Source organism: Condylostylus longicornis, unplaced genomic scaffold (assembly GCF_029603195.1).
Source record: "Condylostylus longicornis isolate FDR11 unplaced genomic scaffold, ASM2960319v2 ptg000083l, whole genome shotgun sequence".
Classification (NCBI taxonomy): Eukaryota; Metazoa; Arthropoda; class Insecta; order Diptera; family Dolichopodidae; genus Condylostylus; species Condylostylus longicornis.
Genome location: NW_026578051.1, coordinates 1,656,129 through 1,672,295, shown reverse-complemented (window position 1 = coordinate 1,672,295; position 16,167 = coordinate 1,656,129). Strand labels below are relative to the sequence as shown.

The 16,167-nt window shown below is 22.6% G+C and overlaps 1 protein-coding gene across 20 annotated transcripts in view; it reads right to left on the bottom strand.

Annotated features, from left to right (window-relative positions):
• Positions 1 to 212: 212 nt before the first annotated feature.
• The window catches only part of LOC129613411 (uncharacterized), an 83,615-nt gene continuing 67,660 nt past the window's right edge, over positions 213 to 16,167 (bottom strand). For 5 of the 20 annotated variants that reach the window (XR_008697306.1, XR_008697314.1, XR_008697315.1 and 2 more), the window contains 13 exons: positions 15,656 to 15,937; positions 15,504 to 15,580; positions 15,288 to 15,420; positions 13,086 to 13,294; positions 12,291 to 12,699; positions 10,327 to 10,344; positions 8,326 to 8,586; positions 7,406 to 7,742; positions 5,239 to 5,389; positions 4,100 to 4,207; positions 3,880 to 4,032; positions 1,828 to 2,120; positions 213 to 365 (listed from right to left, as the gene is read on the bottom strand). Coding sequence is in view for 6 of the 20 variants with exons in the window: in XM_055527457.1 (XP_055383432.1) it covers positions 3,393 to 3,440; positions 3,622 to 3,634; positions 3,880 to 4,032; positions 4,100 to 4,207; positions 5,239 to 5,389; positions 7,406 to 7,742; positions 8,326 to 8,586; positions 10,327 to 10,344; positions 12,291 to 12,699; positions 13,086 to 13,294; positions 15,288 to 15,420; positions 15,504 to 15,580; positions 15,656 to 15,937 (2,199 nt within the window). In the remaining 14 variants the exon portion in view is untranslated. Of the gene's footprint in view, positions 366 to 1,827; positions 2,121 to 2,374; positions 3,441 to 3,621; positions 3,635 to 3,879; positions 4,033 to 4,099; positions 4,208 to 5,238; positions 5,390 to 7,405; positions 7,743 to 8,325; positions 8,587 to 10,326; positions 10,345 to 12,290; positions 12,700 to 13,085; positions 13,295 to 15,287; positions 15,421 to 15,503; positions 15,581 to 15,655; positions 15,938 to 16,167 lie in introns of those variants that run through there. The other 15 variants (XR_008697310.1, XR_008697316.1, XM_055527458.1 and 12 more) reach the window with 13 other exon arrangements.

The following is a 16,167-nucleotide window of genomic DNA, read 5'->3' as shown; positions in this document are numbered from 1 at the left end:
TGTACATATACACATACATATGTAGTTATCTATACATACATATACAAATATTTGTTTTTATTTTTTGTTCTTTTACATAGTTATTTCATGTATCGTTAGAAATTTTTTCTTCACAATATTTTTGACATTTTTGTTTTTTAAATTGTCCTTTTATCTCAATTTAATTTGTTTTTTTTTTATTAGTTTTCGAGTACAGTTTTGTTTTTTAATAATTCTTTTTTTTTTTGTTTTTTTACATTTTTTTCTGTTTTTTTAATTTTTTTTTATTTTATATTTTTTGTTAATTTATCAATTTTTATGTGTAAAATTTTTGAATTTATTTTCGTCGTATGCTTTTATCTGCGGCTGGAGAATTAATCTTTGACCTAAAATGAGAATAAAATTACAATATTAATTTTTATGAAATTAATTTTAGAAATTTTGAAAAAATTGAAAAAAATAAAAAAAAAAATATATTTTTCAAATCAAAACGAAATCATTAAGCAAAGAAAAGAAGAAAATCAAAAAAGACATTTTTTTACAGCATACGAGTATTGAAAAAAAAAAAGAAAAAATTGCTTTGACACGTCATGCGGGATATTTTGTTATTGTCAAATTTTTTGATTAATAGCCAGGACATTTATTTGACAGACAGCCATAATGTATTTTGTTTTAAAAAAAAATTTTTTATTTATTCAAATAAATTGCAAAGCAAATTTTATAGCATTGCGTTGATTTTTAATTATTAATTTCACATAATATAAAAGATAATTTATATCGATAATATATATATATATATATATATATATATGTATAAATATGGAGTAAAATAATTGAGAAAATTAAAAAAAAAATATTTATTAAGCATATAAAATTTTTATTTATATATAATAAGCTATAGTAGAAAATATTTTGAAAATATTTAAAGATAATTTAAATAGAAGGCATTTTTTTTTTTTTTTTGAAAACACAATAAAATATTTAAAATTTAAATTTATTTTACATGGATATATGTTAAAAAAATATTTAAATAAAAAATTTAATTTATAAATTAATAAAAAATCTCAATTACTTGCCCATTGTTAAATTCAAAATAAGTAGATGGACGAAATTAGCTTACTTTTAAAGTACAAATTATTAGACAAAAATATTAGATAAAAACATAACTATTCAAATTGAACTCAATGAGTCCTTGAATTAGATTAAGCTACTATATACGTTATTACAGTTTTTTTTTTCTTCTTTGTACTAATTTTTTATTAACCATTTTAGTGGGACACTTACTCATTATAATACATTATAATAATGTCATTAAAATAATAAAACTATCCAATATAAATACATGCGGTAGATATCATATCAATCCAAGTGCTTATCCGATCATGTGAATCTATTGCTATTATTAAAAAATTAATTCTACAAAAGTTTCGTGAGTTGATTGGGACTATAGGTATAGTGGGTGTGTGTTCTATTTAGAGTAGTAGACTCATGACTGGAAAATATAGAGGGGTTTACATATTATAATCGGTATGCGATTAAACCTATAGAAATATAAGTTATCATACAGTCGCACTATGATATACAATTGCGAGTTGAATATTTAAAAATGATTGCTTGTTTTTTAATAATTTGTTAATACTATTTAAAATTTAATTTTAAAACTCATAGAACAAAATTTTTTTTTTGTTAAGTAAAGAAAATTTTAAATCAAAAAACGAAAAACAAAATTAATAAGTTAGTAAAAATTTATTTTAAATATTAGGGGGACGGGTCGATCAAACATCAATCCTTTTTTTGTCACACAACAATTAGAATTAAAAATGATACAAAACGGTCACACTTTCTTACCCCATATAAAAATATATTGTAAATTTGGTGGTTGCTTTTTAAAAAATTTTATTTTTTTATTTATAATTTTTTCTGTTATCTTTGATTTTTTTTTTTTTTTGCAAATCATCTTAATTTTACAACTCTTTTTTGTGCTTTTGTAGTTATTTTGAAGATTTTTTAAATTAGTTTTCTTTTTGTTGAATGAATATTCAGAGTTGTCATTTATTTTTTTTGTATTATTATTAAATTAACTTTCAATTGTTATTGTCGGTATATTGATTGTACGAGTTGCGCCCGGCCTATTTACTGACCTTCTCACAGTGTTGAATATGGTTTATATGTGTATGACAAGATTATCATGTTATAATTAAAAATTTGTTTCATTTGTGGAACGTGACATTATGCATGTATGCAATGTGTGAATGGATGATTTCAACAAGATGGGGTAAAATAATGAAAGGAGAAAAAAAAAATTATTTTTGTGTTTATAAATGAATACTTTTGTTTTTTTTTTTTTTTTTTGTAAATTTTTGGTATATTTTTATTGGTCTGTAGAAGTAAGTTATGATTTAGGTATAATTAATTCACTATGTTTATATTTATTAATTCATAATGTATATTTAGGTTTTAATTAGTAGATGTTCAACAAGGTAAATTAGAACTACAATTAGTGCATTGAATCAGGGTTTCCAATAGTGGAACATGTTACTAAAGGGGGCATCAGAAGTATGGGGAAAAGAAGTGTTTCTTCCTTAGGATATATTCCGAATACCAGAATATCAAAAACAAATTGTATACATACAAATAAAATTTTAAATATGTAGTGAAATATTTCTCGGGCTTTTTTTTTGTTTTTTTTTAATTACAATAATAATATGTTGAAATGACCACATTTAGCGAAATTTATAAGAAATGAGAGCAGCAAAGATATACAAAAACTACTTTGAATAAGGAAAATTTTAAGAATCATTCATAAATCATTTATGATCGCTTTTAAACCAAGCGCTTAAAATACAATTGTAATCCGACTTATCTTCAAAATTTATTAAATAAATGTTCAAAATCGCAAAGAAAATTAAGTTTTCACTGTACATAATTTATGAAAGGATTCTTTAAATTTCATTTGAAATATTTTATATGCAAGAACATTTGGAAGTAAAAAAAAAAAAAAAATACAACGATATTTTGCAAAAACAAAAGTGAAAAATTAATTTCCCGTTCATTTAATTTTGACTTTTTGACATTTTCTAAAAAGAAAATGGCAACATTTATTTTTTTTTAAGACTTGTCAAAAACTTTTGAATACAAGCATAAAATTATTCTCTTCAAAGTTTTATTTTTCAACTTTTCACCTTTCTTTCTGCCTTTTGCATTTCATTATTAAATAAAATGTGAAAATTCAGGAACGAGAACAAAGAAATGAAAATATATTGAATAAAAGTATATACGAGTAGTGTGAAATATTTCATGAAAATTTTATCATTTCATAAATTTATAAAATTTTATAATTTAACAAAAAAAAAGTTAAGAAATATATTGCAGAATCCTTTAAATTTTTTTTTTTTAATAATTTCATTCTCATTTTAAACGCTATGCCTTCTTGCTCGGTAATCACCACATACCATAAGGCGCTAAATATGCGATGCACAACAATGAAGCAAAAGGTATATGTACAAAAAAAAATTGTTAAGAAAAAAAAAAAAAAAATAAAATTAAAATGTTAAAAAAATTAAAATATTAAAAAAAAAATTTGTTTGTTTTTTTATTATTATTATTATTTTAAACAAAAATATCATCTTCAAGTCTGAGTACCGGAAGTGATGCCCTAATTTGATTCAAATTCGAACAGAATCAATTCAATATTGAAGGAATACAGTTGTTTCGATGTTTTTGTGAATGAACAGTTGATTTTTTTTTTGTAATTTGACACAAAAAATGTCAGAGAGAGAGAGAGAGAGAGTAGAGAGAAAAAAAATATTTGGTTAATAAAATATTTTGAGTTTTGTTTTTACATAATTAAAAAAAAATAAAATTAATTAAAAATTTTTGTCATTATTTAATTAAACTTACAATTCCATCGATAGAATAGTCGGATTAGGACATGATTGTGGTGCACGAATATGACATTGTTTATGACATATTAATTGACAATCACGACATTCATAACCTTGTTTACCAGGTCGGCGAGGTATTGATTTCGTACAAATAGTACAACTTAAGCCACTAAAAAATATTATTTTTTATGTTATTGTAATTTTTAATTTAAATGAAATGAAAATATTTTACTTACCCGCTAAGATGCTTAGCGATAAATGTATGATCATTATATATATGTAATTTTGTTCCTTTACGACGCCATCTTGGACGTTGTGCTATTTCAAGTGGTACTAAGAAATGCCTATTTATACAAAATATAAGAAATTAAATAATTAATTTTTGTTCAATAACTTAATCTTTAATTTTAATATTATTATTAGACTAGATTAGATATGGGGTAACAATGCACCGCGACTCAAGGTATGGATAAATTGCGCTCTCCCTTCGACCTATAATGTCTAAAGCACTCCCTCGACTCCTATCCTGCTGACAAATTCGAGTACTTTGTGAAGATCAATTTCTCCCAGCTCCCCTACTGCAAGGACGTAACCACAATTGTATACAGAGAGAAGGTGGAGATGAAGTACGAAGTAAAATACTTGTAAGTTATTTTTGATATAGTAAGGTCTTGTGGAAGAAGCGTGAGAAGGCAGTATGTGCAGGAGTCATAATGGAACTCATCGTATGCCGGTTCGTCTCAGGAAAACTTGGGACTGCTCCCCGTTCATAATGAGGGTGTATATCGTTATGGTAATCCTTGCTTTAATTTACGAGGCGATGGCACGGAGCGAAATACTCTCTCAATACTACCATGAGAGTATTTCGCTCCCGCTTTTGCATTTTCCCCAGACACAATATAATTAGAAATTACAGCTTTAAGAAAAATTTTACTTCAAAACTAGGAAATAGGGAGAACTAGAGAAGCGAATCCTTAACCTACCCCATTGAATCGCACACGATAAAGTGGTACTCTAATGGTTTGCGAACCTCTTTGCGAACTGACCCCGCAGTATAACGGCCAACAGATACTTCGATCCAATTGGAACGTTTCTGAGTGTATTCCAAGAGGATTTATATTGTGATACAATCAATACATTGTTTGTGCGTTTCAATCTGTATAGTAAGCACGTGTGCGTTTGAATCTGATCAATCTTTATAAGTTTAAGGAGTTAGGCAGGTGAAGTTGAGTTACTTTATATATACATATAATGTTACATAATAAATAATTCTGAGAAATTTAATATTTCTTAAAAATTTTTAATTTATTTCTTGTAAGACTATTTTAAACTTTTTATTTACTTGTAATTTTTTAATTTTTCCTTTCATACATACCTTTTAACACCATTTTCAATAGTTTCCAAAACTAATGTGGAAGATTCATGAACAAATGTCTTTGAGCTAGCTGATGAAAAACCAGATATTGCTGAGGATTCTGAAATTGAGGATTGCCGAGAACGATCAAATCTGGACTTGTTATGTCCGGCTACATATTTAATTAATTTGTGTGTTTTTTTTTTTAAACAACAACAAAAAAAAAGGAATTTTTTTTTACACATATTTACACATACGTGGCCGCATACATCCATATGTGCATGTATATATATATATATTACATTATTATATTATATTGTTAAGATTATCATTTAATAATTATTGTTTATGTATTTTAATAAAGTTATAATATTTAAATTATGTATGTTTAATTGTTGTTTAATTAAATTTATGAATGTTTTATTATACATTTTATGTTTTTAATTAAAATATATGTATTTTTGTTTATTCAGCCGAAGTCACATGTAAATTTTGTATATAAATCCCATGTTAATATTATGCGTTTATTTATGTATTTTTGTTTTATACGATTTTTACATGTGTGTGTATGATTGGTGCCAAAATATAATAAATATGTTTTTAATGTGCAAAAATTATTTTTGAAAAAAAAAAAACAATGCATTTTGTAAATAATTTTTTTTTTTGTTTGTATGAATATTTACCCAATATACAAAAACAAAAACCAATGCGTTGAATATGAAAATAATTAAATGAAATAAAAAAAAAAAATAATTTAATAAATTAAAAAAAATAAAATTATTATAAATATTTTTTTCAAAAATTTTCAAAAATGAAATTAATTTTTGAATGATAAAAAAATAATTTTAAAATTTAATTTGAAAATAAAAAAATAAAGCAAAATTTATTACACACACAATAAATATAATATAATTTAAAAAATTAATTAAACCAAGAAACCATAAGTGTTGCCGTTGTGTTCACAATACAGTTGAAAAGTAATATTATTTTTTATTTTGTTGATATTTCATAGATAATATTGTTTTATGCATAGAAGAAGAAGAAGAACATATAGTACAGAAGGATGTGTTTTTTTTTGAAGTTGTACATAATGAAAAGAAAAAGGGAGAAAAAATAAAAAAAATAATATAAAGGAAGAAAAAATGTAAATACAAAAATAATTTAAAATTAAAACTAAAATATTTAAAAACTATAATATAATTTCTATAACCATAAATTAATAATTAATTTTAAATTATATACGAGTATATATAGGATTTTGTGTATACAATATAGACAAAAAGTTAATAATAAAGAAATAATTTATTAAACATGTTTTCTTTGTATTGTAATGTATTGCCTTTTTTTTATTTTCAATGTGAACTGCAATACCGTTTGCGACTTCGAATACCTTCCATAATACTAAAAATAGATGTAATTTCAGAAACAAATTGGGGACAGATTGAAGCAATAATATTATTTCCTTGCTTGGACAAATTTATTGAATTCTAGCATGCGCAAAATAAGATATAAAGACTTAGAGACTGCAATCTCCACTTAATTTGTCAAAAATTATGGATATATGTTGCAAAAATTATAGAAACTTTGCCGAGATTTTGCTTATGATATAATTATTATTGGTTATTTTACAAATATTTTATTCAAAAACAATAAAATAAACCGACATTCAAAAATTTTTATGATTTTTTTTTGGTTTTAAACAAAACATAAAACTATTTTCGGGTGTACTACAATTTTATGTATATGAGTCTTAGTATAAACTACAGCCATTAGAGCTAACAACTACGGCTAGTACATTATTATTACAATTTTTATTATTAATAAAATGAAATTGTATGCGATTATTTACTTCCTTGTAGTATAAAAGTTTTTTAATTGGAAATTATAGTTAATTACATAAAAAGTAAATGGATTATGAGTTTTATTCTTAATTCTGTATATAATTATTTTATAGTTATAATGCACAACATTCTATATTTATTTTTAGATCCAAAAAATTTTATTTTAACTACTAAATTGATATTTTATCAAATTTCTCTTTTTTCTTCAATCTGTTTAATAGATTATTTCTTTGTGCAAACTATGAAAATTTTTAATTTTGACTAAAAAAATTTACAAAATTTTATTTTGGGTTTTGCATTTTTTTCAAATTCTTTTATATTCATAACATAAAAAGTTTTTGTCTTACCCATAGAATGACTATTAGATGCAATACCGCGATCCATTGAAAGTGAACGTACTGCACCGGGATCATCTGGATCGATTGGTATCATACCGCGTTCTGCTGATTGAGTTCTTGTTTTTGAACGTCCAAGTCGACGTTTTAATGTACCAAAGAAATCACGTTTTTTTTGTGCTCTTCCACGATTTTCTTCATTATATAAAGCATCATTATTATTTGTTAAATTATGCGTATTTGATGGATGATAATTATTATGATTCATTAATATACCACCATGAGATGTAACATTGCCATGACCATTTAATTGTTGATGAGGTGATGATTCTGCTAAAGGTTGTCCCATCTAAAATAATGCATGATATATGAATTAATAACGCTTTTTCTTCTTAAAATATTTATTTAATTTTATTAATTTAAATAAAAATTGTATACAAAAATCATACAAAACAAAAATACAAAAAATATTAAAAATATATTTAAAAATTGCATATTTATAGGAACAGTTATTTGAAGTTTGAAATTTGTCGATGATATAATAAGGTTAATTTAAGTAGTCTTTTTATTTTCTAATAAATTATATTAATTTTTTAAATGAATAGTTACTGAAAATTATGATTTTCAGTGAAAATATAGTGTTACAACAATTTTTGCATTTTTTGGTAACACTATTCCCGTTTTAATTTAACGTCAATCTAATATTTATGAATGTAATTATTTATATATAGTAATTAATGTTGCTAAATGCAATTTCAAATATTTTTTTTTAATAATTTAAGCAAATTAAAATCTTTAGAAAGCATAAAATAAATATTCAAACTGTTTGTATGTTTTTATGAAGTAGATAATATCATATTCATGGTATATGAAAAAAAAATATGATCACCATATATTCTCATAATATAATTACCTTACAAAATTTGACTTACCTTACCGCTGTCAACAGTTCCATTTAAGATTTCTTCGTTACCTGTTACATTCTTTATACCACTATCAGTCGTATTTATAGTCGTATTATCATCAGTTAATATTTGTGGAGCTACACTATCAGTGGGACTTGCAGTTGTTTCTGAAGTACTGTGTCTGTGTTGTTGTTGTAGCTGTTGTTGTTGCTGTTGAACAACATCACTTTCTAATTTATTATCACTGACATTTTCTGTCACTACAATTTTACCATCTACTGATTCAACCTTCATTTTGTTTTTGTCATGTTTTTTTTTTTTTGTTTTTGTCATTTTTGTTATATTTTTTAATTAATTTTTGAAAAATTATTATTAAAATTTCAAAAGTATAATTAAAAATTTAAAAAAAAAAAAATTTTGATTTTTTAATCATTTTATGAATGAGCCGCGTAATAATTATGATATTCCAAATAAAGAAATAGTTGAATTTTCGATTGGTATATTTTAATTATGGTGGTTGGTGGTTGTGTGGTATAAAATGTACGGGGAGATGTTGTTGTTGTTGTTTCAAATATTTTGTTTTTTTAGTAGAAGGGATAAAAACACAATGGCGGAATTTTTTTTTCAAGCATCAAACATTTTAGCACAAACGAAAATAAAAAATTCAGAAAAATAAACAAGAAAAAAAAAATATATTATAAGTTAGTATATTTATTACAAATTATTAAATAAAAAAAAATTATCAAATTATTTAATTTAAATTTGATTAAAATATTTAAAAATTTGTAAAATTTAAATCTCTATTGATTGCAAACTACACAACATTTCTAAACTTCAATTTGAATTTTTTTATTGTTTTGCATGCATAAATGAGTGAAGTGCAAGAGTAAATCTCCTTTTTCTCAATTTTTTAATAATTAAAAATAATTGAGTATTAATTTTAATAATTAAGTATAAATTTTAATAATTGAGTATTTATTTTTTTAAAATCAGTATTGCCAATCTGTTTTGGTTTGTATTTAAAATAATTTATAAGCGAAACCCTTTGTATGTTTCACTTTTTAAATTAGATATAACTTCGGAACAAAAATTGAAATAAAGTAATCTAATTTTGGCAAAAAATAGAGCAAACTATGAAAATAAAATAAAATAGAGAATTTCCAAACTCGATTTAATGAGCTTTTACTTTTAACCAAAAAAAAAAATAGAGATGAAGAACTTAAAGTTTTTGTTACAAAAACATAACATAAATATTTAATATAAGCTTAACATTTATTTGGAAATTGAGACTTAAATAATTTTCAATCATGTAATTTATAAAATGAAATTTTGAAATCGCAAAGTCTCAATATAAAATAATATTTTTAAAAACATTTATTGGCTACTATTGAGCATAGTAATAATTGAGTTTTATAAAATATTTATCTGAAATTTTTTGATTTTAAAGTATTCTAATACATTCCATGTATATTAATTACTAGTATACTAGTACATACTAATGTTTAATAATTACAAGTATACTAATTACATTTTTGGCTATTATGTATTAGTTTCAAACTATTGCAATTTTATTAACATTTTAAATAGTGCTAACAATAAATTGAAAGTTAATTTGTGTTTATTACTACTTATCATATAATATACTTAATGAATTAAAATTTAGGATTCGATAGCCATTACAATATTGAATTTAAAATATATTAATTTTTAAAAAAAATTGTGTAAATTTAAATAATAGCTTAAATGCTTTTCTATCGAACCCAAAATATTTTATCTCAACTAAATAATTTTTCTTTTTTCGTAATTATTTAACATTAAGATTTTTAAATTTTACAAATTTTGTGATTTTAATATTCTACTGAAAAGTTACTCTTATATAATGTGACATATGAGTATGTATGTAAAATACTTAATATATAAAAAACAAAATAATTAAAACCAAACACACAAACTATAAAATACTGTGAAAAATAACGCAATCTGAAGTGAATAACACCAAGTTGAATATTGGCATTTAAATAATGTTACCTTATATGGGGAACGACTCTAAAAAAAAAAAATATAAGAAAAAAGTATAATTAAGGATAAAAATTTTGGGATTTATTAAAAACAAAAAGGTAGAAAAACAAACAAACAAATTTAATTTAAAATTAATTAAAAATTAATCAAAAAAATATTATTAAAATAATTGTACAAAATGAAAAAAAAATATAATTATAACAAATTTTCACAAAACATTAATTGGAATTTTTGGGATTTATATAGCTTTAATTCTGAATTTTCGAAAACTAAATTAAAACAAATAAAAAATTAATAAAAATTAAGAATTTTATTTTATTTAAATACTCTTTATCTAAAACAAACACTTTCATTAAATTTCTTCCATTTTCAAAATTTTATTTTATTTTTTTTTTCTTTTATTTTATTTTTAAATATCTGAGCTATCTGATAGTTGACATGACCATATTAACCCAAAATCGGGATTTTATTGTTTTATTTTTTAAATAAATTAAAATTAAATTTAACAATAAATATTTTGTTGTTTAAACTTAAATTTTAAGTGCATGAATTCAATTCAATCCTGTAAAATAATTAAAAAAAAAAAATAATATGGAAATTTCTAAAATTAGAAAAATAATTCAAATTCAAATTTCGATATATGCTTATTGATACACAAGAAAATTATATAGAAATTATTAAGGATTCTGACTTTAAAGTGATAATTGGAAAATAATTTTCAAAGAAATTTATGCAAGGGCTTATTTTACATAAAATTATTTTTTGTTATGACTTGAAACTAGGATTTGAAGCTATATTCATTTTAAAAAATTTGACAAAATAAAAAAAAAACAATAGTTTGGAGGAGTAAATTTTAAAATGTGAAACATAAAAATATTAAAAATGTATGAAATTTTTAATAATATGAAAATTTAATGATTTTATAAACTTTTTGAAAATTAGCTTTTAAAGATAAATGTCAAAATAAAGTGACAATCGCGCATCGGTGTCTGACAAAAAAACTAAATTTTCAGAATGTAAATGTTACTGAAATTTGATTAGCATTATATTTCTACAGTATTCGCTTCAATTATCTTTTATACTTTTACGTAAGGCGAATTTAATTGAGTTACATTCACAAGAAACTTCATAAATTTGTGCACTATATTTCAAAATGTTGGTAAAATTATAATAAAATATAAAATATATGTGCTACATATGAAGTGTAGGTGCATTAGACTGAATATAACAGAATTTTATGTATAACCAATATTAATAAAAAAGAGAAAGAAAAATTATTTTCACTACCAAAAAAAAATAATGACCAGTGACAGTAATTAAATAACAAATTACATGAAAGGTCAAAAGACTTTTAATATAAAAATTAATTAATTAATTTTTTTTTTTAACATAGAAATTTATTTAAATGAAGACTCAAACTGCGATATCCAGGTGAAAGAAAAAAATTATTTTATAAGAAAAGTGTGCGATTACATGTGCAATAATATTGTTAAAATATAAAATAACGGAAAGAACAATAATAAATGACAAATAATTTTTTTCAAATTATGAAGGTTAATTTGTATTTGCGTCTCATTTCAACTACCAGAATTGCGTATAAAATTAATTTTGTAAGGATAAGAAAAATTAATTTTTACTAGGAAAAAACTAAAAAAGAAATATGAATTCTTAAAAATTATAAATGATAAAAAAATGAATTATAATTAAAACAGGAAATAAAAAAAAGCCTAAAATTTTCCAAAAATTCCATATGAAATGACAATGTTCATTTTTTTTTTTTTGTAAATTTGCAATCGAACGAAAACAAATCACTTTAAAAATTTTTTGTTGATAGAATGACATAAATACGAAATGACAACCATCTTTTTTTTTTGAACAATTATTATTAATAATGTAAACGGACTTGTTAATGTATAATGTACAAGAGAAATATTAAATTAATTTTACTCTTTAAATTAGAGTATTTAACTTACCCTCTGAACACTATGTATAATTAAAGTACTTTTACTAGGATTTTCTTCAGTTGCTAATGCACCTTCTTTTAATGCTTTAACAGCAGCATCAGCTAAATTTGAACCATTTTTAATATGTTCATTTATAATTGGTGTACTAATACGTAAGGCTTCTTTTAATTTATATGGTCTAGGTCCAGATGGTATTTCAGCACCTTCAATGAACACAAATTCAACTTGTATAGCACCTTGAACATTTTCTGTTTCATATGGTCTAGGTTGTAAGGCTAATGTTTGTGATGATGCTGGTCCAACAGCTAATTCATCAATACCAACTAAACCTAAACCCAAAAATTTTGGTGGATCATTGGCTCGAATTGGGCTATCATATACTTCAAATAATATTTCAGCTGATTGTGCAGTTAAATCGCTATTTTTTTTTTTTTGATGTTTTAAAAAAAAATATATTTTAAAGCATAAATGAAATTATTACAATAAATAATATTATATTGTTCATTAATCATTTTATCGATAATAGTAACAGGTGATTTTTTTGCTCATTGGTTTCTTGTTTTTTTATTTTTGATATTTAATAAAAAAAACAAGATGTTTCGCCATGTTTAGAAATTTTTACCCGAAAATTAAGAATGCGTTTAAGCACCAATCAAGTTGACGTTTAAATTCAAATAAAAATTACATGAAAAAGTCAAACATTTAAAAAAAAATCCCCCATTACTTGATTTAAATTTAAAAAATTGAATATAAAATTATTTTTAAAATTTATATTAAAAATGAAAAAAACGAATTAGAACTTACAATAAGAAATGTTCATCCCAATATGGATTGGTACCTTGTCTAGCACCAGTTTGATTTTTTTGTGGTGGTTCATCCATTTCAATAACAACATAGGCACCTTCACATGCCGCTAAACCATCACCTTTAACTATTTTAACTAATAAACGTTTACCGGATGACATTAATGGTGTTCCACCATAACGATTAGCATTTAAATGCTCCATATTATACTATATATAGATTTATTTTAAAAATTTAATGATAAAGGTAAACATAAAAAAAAAAAAAAAAATTAAAAATATATAAAAAGATTAAAGATTATAGTAAAAATCCTGTGAAATTTCTATAATTTTCTATAGAAATTAATTATTTTAATCAATTTTAAATTATTTGAAGTTACAAGCGCTACTACGTTTGAAAAATAAATATTATTAATATATCATTAATTTATAGGATTAAATTTTAAATTAAAATTTTTTTTTTTTAATTATTGTTCTTTTTCAATTAATTTTTTATATGAAATGGCAGCACTTGTAAGCTCTATGTTATAAATAACGAAATATGTATAACAGTTACATTTGTTTCTGAAAAAATTATATGTATAGGACTGTATAAGAAAAAAAAATTCAAATCAATTTATGTGTAAAGTTACAACATTTATTATAAGTTCTTCTATTTTTTTGAAATAATGCTAAGGTAATTTTAGATTTTAGAAGATGATTAGATTAATCATTAATTTCATATAATAAAATAGAAATGTGGCAGAAGTAAAAGTTTTAGTGGTAATAAGAATATCGTAAAGAAAGCTGTAAAGAAAGAAAAATTTTAAAAAGAATATTTTAGGAATCAAAAAATGATCAGATTATTTTTTTTTTGGTAAAAAATATGAAAATTTTTCAATAATAGGTGATTGATATAAGAAATTCAATTCAAATAAAATCATTCAGAATTTTTAATGGAAGTTAATCTAGTTTTAATTGAGTTTTTTTTGTTTGGACATTTCTTTTATGATTTTGAAGGCTTCCATTTTTCTTATAATTAAAATGAAATTCAATGACTTTCTTGTCAAAACAGTGACAATAATTATTATAATAAAAACTTGGTATTATAAATTTTCAAGTTTTTGATTTTGTATAAATTTACACGTAAATGATTTTTGAAACAGCTTATGTTATTTAAAAGTAAACTTAATTGGTCCATAAATTTTTTTTGATAAATGATTTTTAATGCGTATAATAAAAAACGCAAACTGACTGAGCAAAATAAAAAAATTTAAATATTTACTCATGCATTTAGGAGAATAGCGCTAGATCATTATTTATGCATATGCAGAAAAGTTTATATAAACTTAATAAGTCATTGTTATTTAAACTACACATTAATTAATCATTTAATTTAAATTTCACTCTTATCTAATATTATACATGTTAATATCATTTATATTAACTAAACAGTCAAACTAAAAATTTTTTTTTAAATTTCACAGAATTTTTAAAATTTTTTGACAATATGTCAAATTTTTTTTTTTATTTCTAATCATACAAACTTTTCCTAAATGTGATGACATTTATGAGCATTTTTTTTGTCTTTTTGATTTTTTTAAAGAAATATGAAGTCTTTTATAATGACAAAATGTCGAAATGACAAAATCAAAAAATAAATGAAATCACCAATTGAGGAAAAAATTGTAAAGGAAGAAATTTTAAGGGAAGAAAATGTTTCAAAAAAAAAAAAAGAAATCTTTAAACTACATGAGTTCATTAAATTTAGCGTACAAATATTGAATGCATGTAATTCACACATTATTCTATGTTTATAAAGCTTTGAATTTTATTTAATACTATTTTTAAAATTTTTAATGCTTTTTAATAATGAAAATGGTTATAATTTGTACTTGGAAAGCACTCTTATAATTACTTTATCTAAATTATTGATAACAAAACATCAAAGTTGACATATATGTCAAACTTAAATACGTACAATTATAAGAACATCAAAAATTTATGTTTGACATATAAGTATGAGCAGAGTGCATTCTATTTACTAGTTTTAATACAAATATTAAAATTATATAATATGCATGTAAAGCACACTGTGAAGAGAATGTTATAAATTAAATATTTGTCTCATAATTCATAAGAAAATTATCATGCAAATATTTTGTAATATACAAAAAATATATATATAAAAAAAAGAACGCGTTATAATTTTCTTCCCTCTCACCGCTAAAGAATCATAATGTATTGGTAAATTTACTGGTATTTCTGGTATTTCAATTTCAGCTCGAGGGCATGTTGCATAAATTGAAAAATCAACTGGATATAAAGAATCACGTAGGGCATGTGTTACAATTTCACTAAAATTGACAAAGAAAAAAAAATTATTAAAAAAATATTTTTCAAAAACCAGCATAAATTCGAAATTTAGACTTAGATATACCTAATGACATCTTGAAGTTGTTGTTCATCTTGATCAATTGGTTTAATATGTCCAACACTGTTCATCGCAATACGAATCTATAAATAATAAATTGTGAGGTTAAATAAATTAATACATACTGAATGATAAAAAAATTATTAAAATTTTCTTACATCCGGAAATCCTTCAACTCTCATATCACCCTTTAATGTGTTATAATTTTGATTAATTGATAAACGTCCACGAAAACGTGATACTGTAACTTTATAGTGTGATGTTTCAACTTTTCCATTTTTTTGACGATAAGCTTTAACTTGTAATATCGGTTGAGCATCACAATCCATTGTTATAACCATATCAGCTGGATTCTGTTCATTTGCTTGACAAAATAAATTTGCCAATGTTGGTGGTGGACTATCCGGTAGAACTCGAACAATTTCAATTCCAACACCATGCTAATTAAAAATATAATGAAATAAAATTAATGTAAATTTCAATTTATTTTAATTATATGTACATATTTAAATAAATTTTATAGACATTGAGTAAACTAGTTTAAAATTTTAATTTGAAATTTCAAAAACCAAAAATTTCAAATAAAATTTTTATGAATTTTTTATTGCAGCAATATAGTTTTTAAATTTAATTAAGAAATTTATGTTTAAACTGGATTTAAAATTCAATT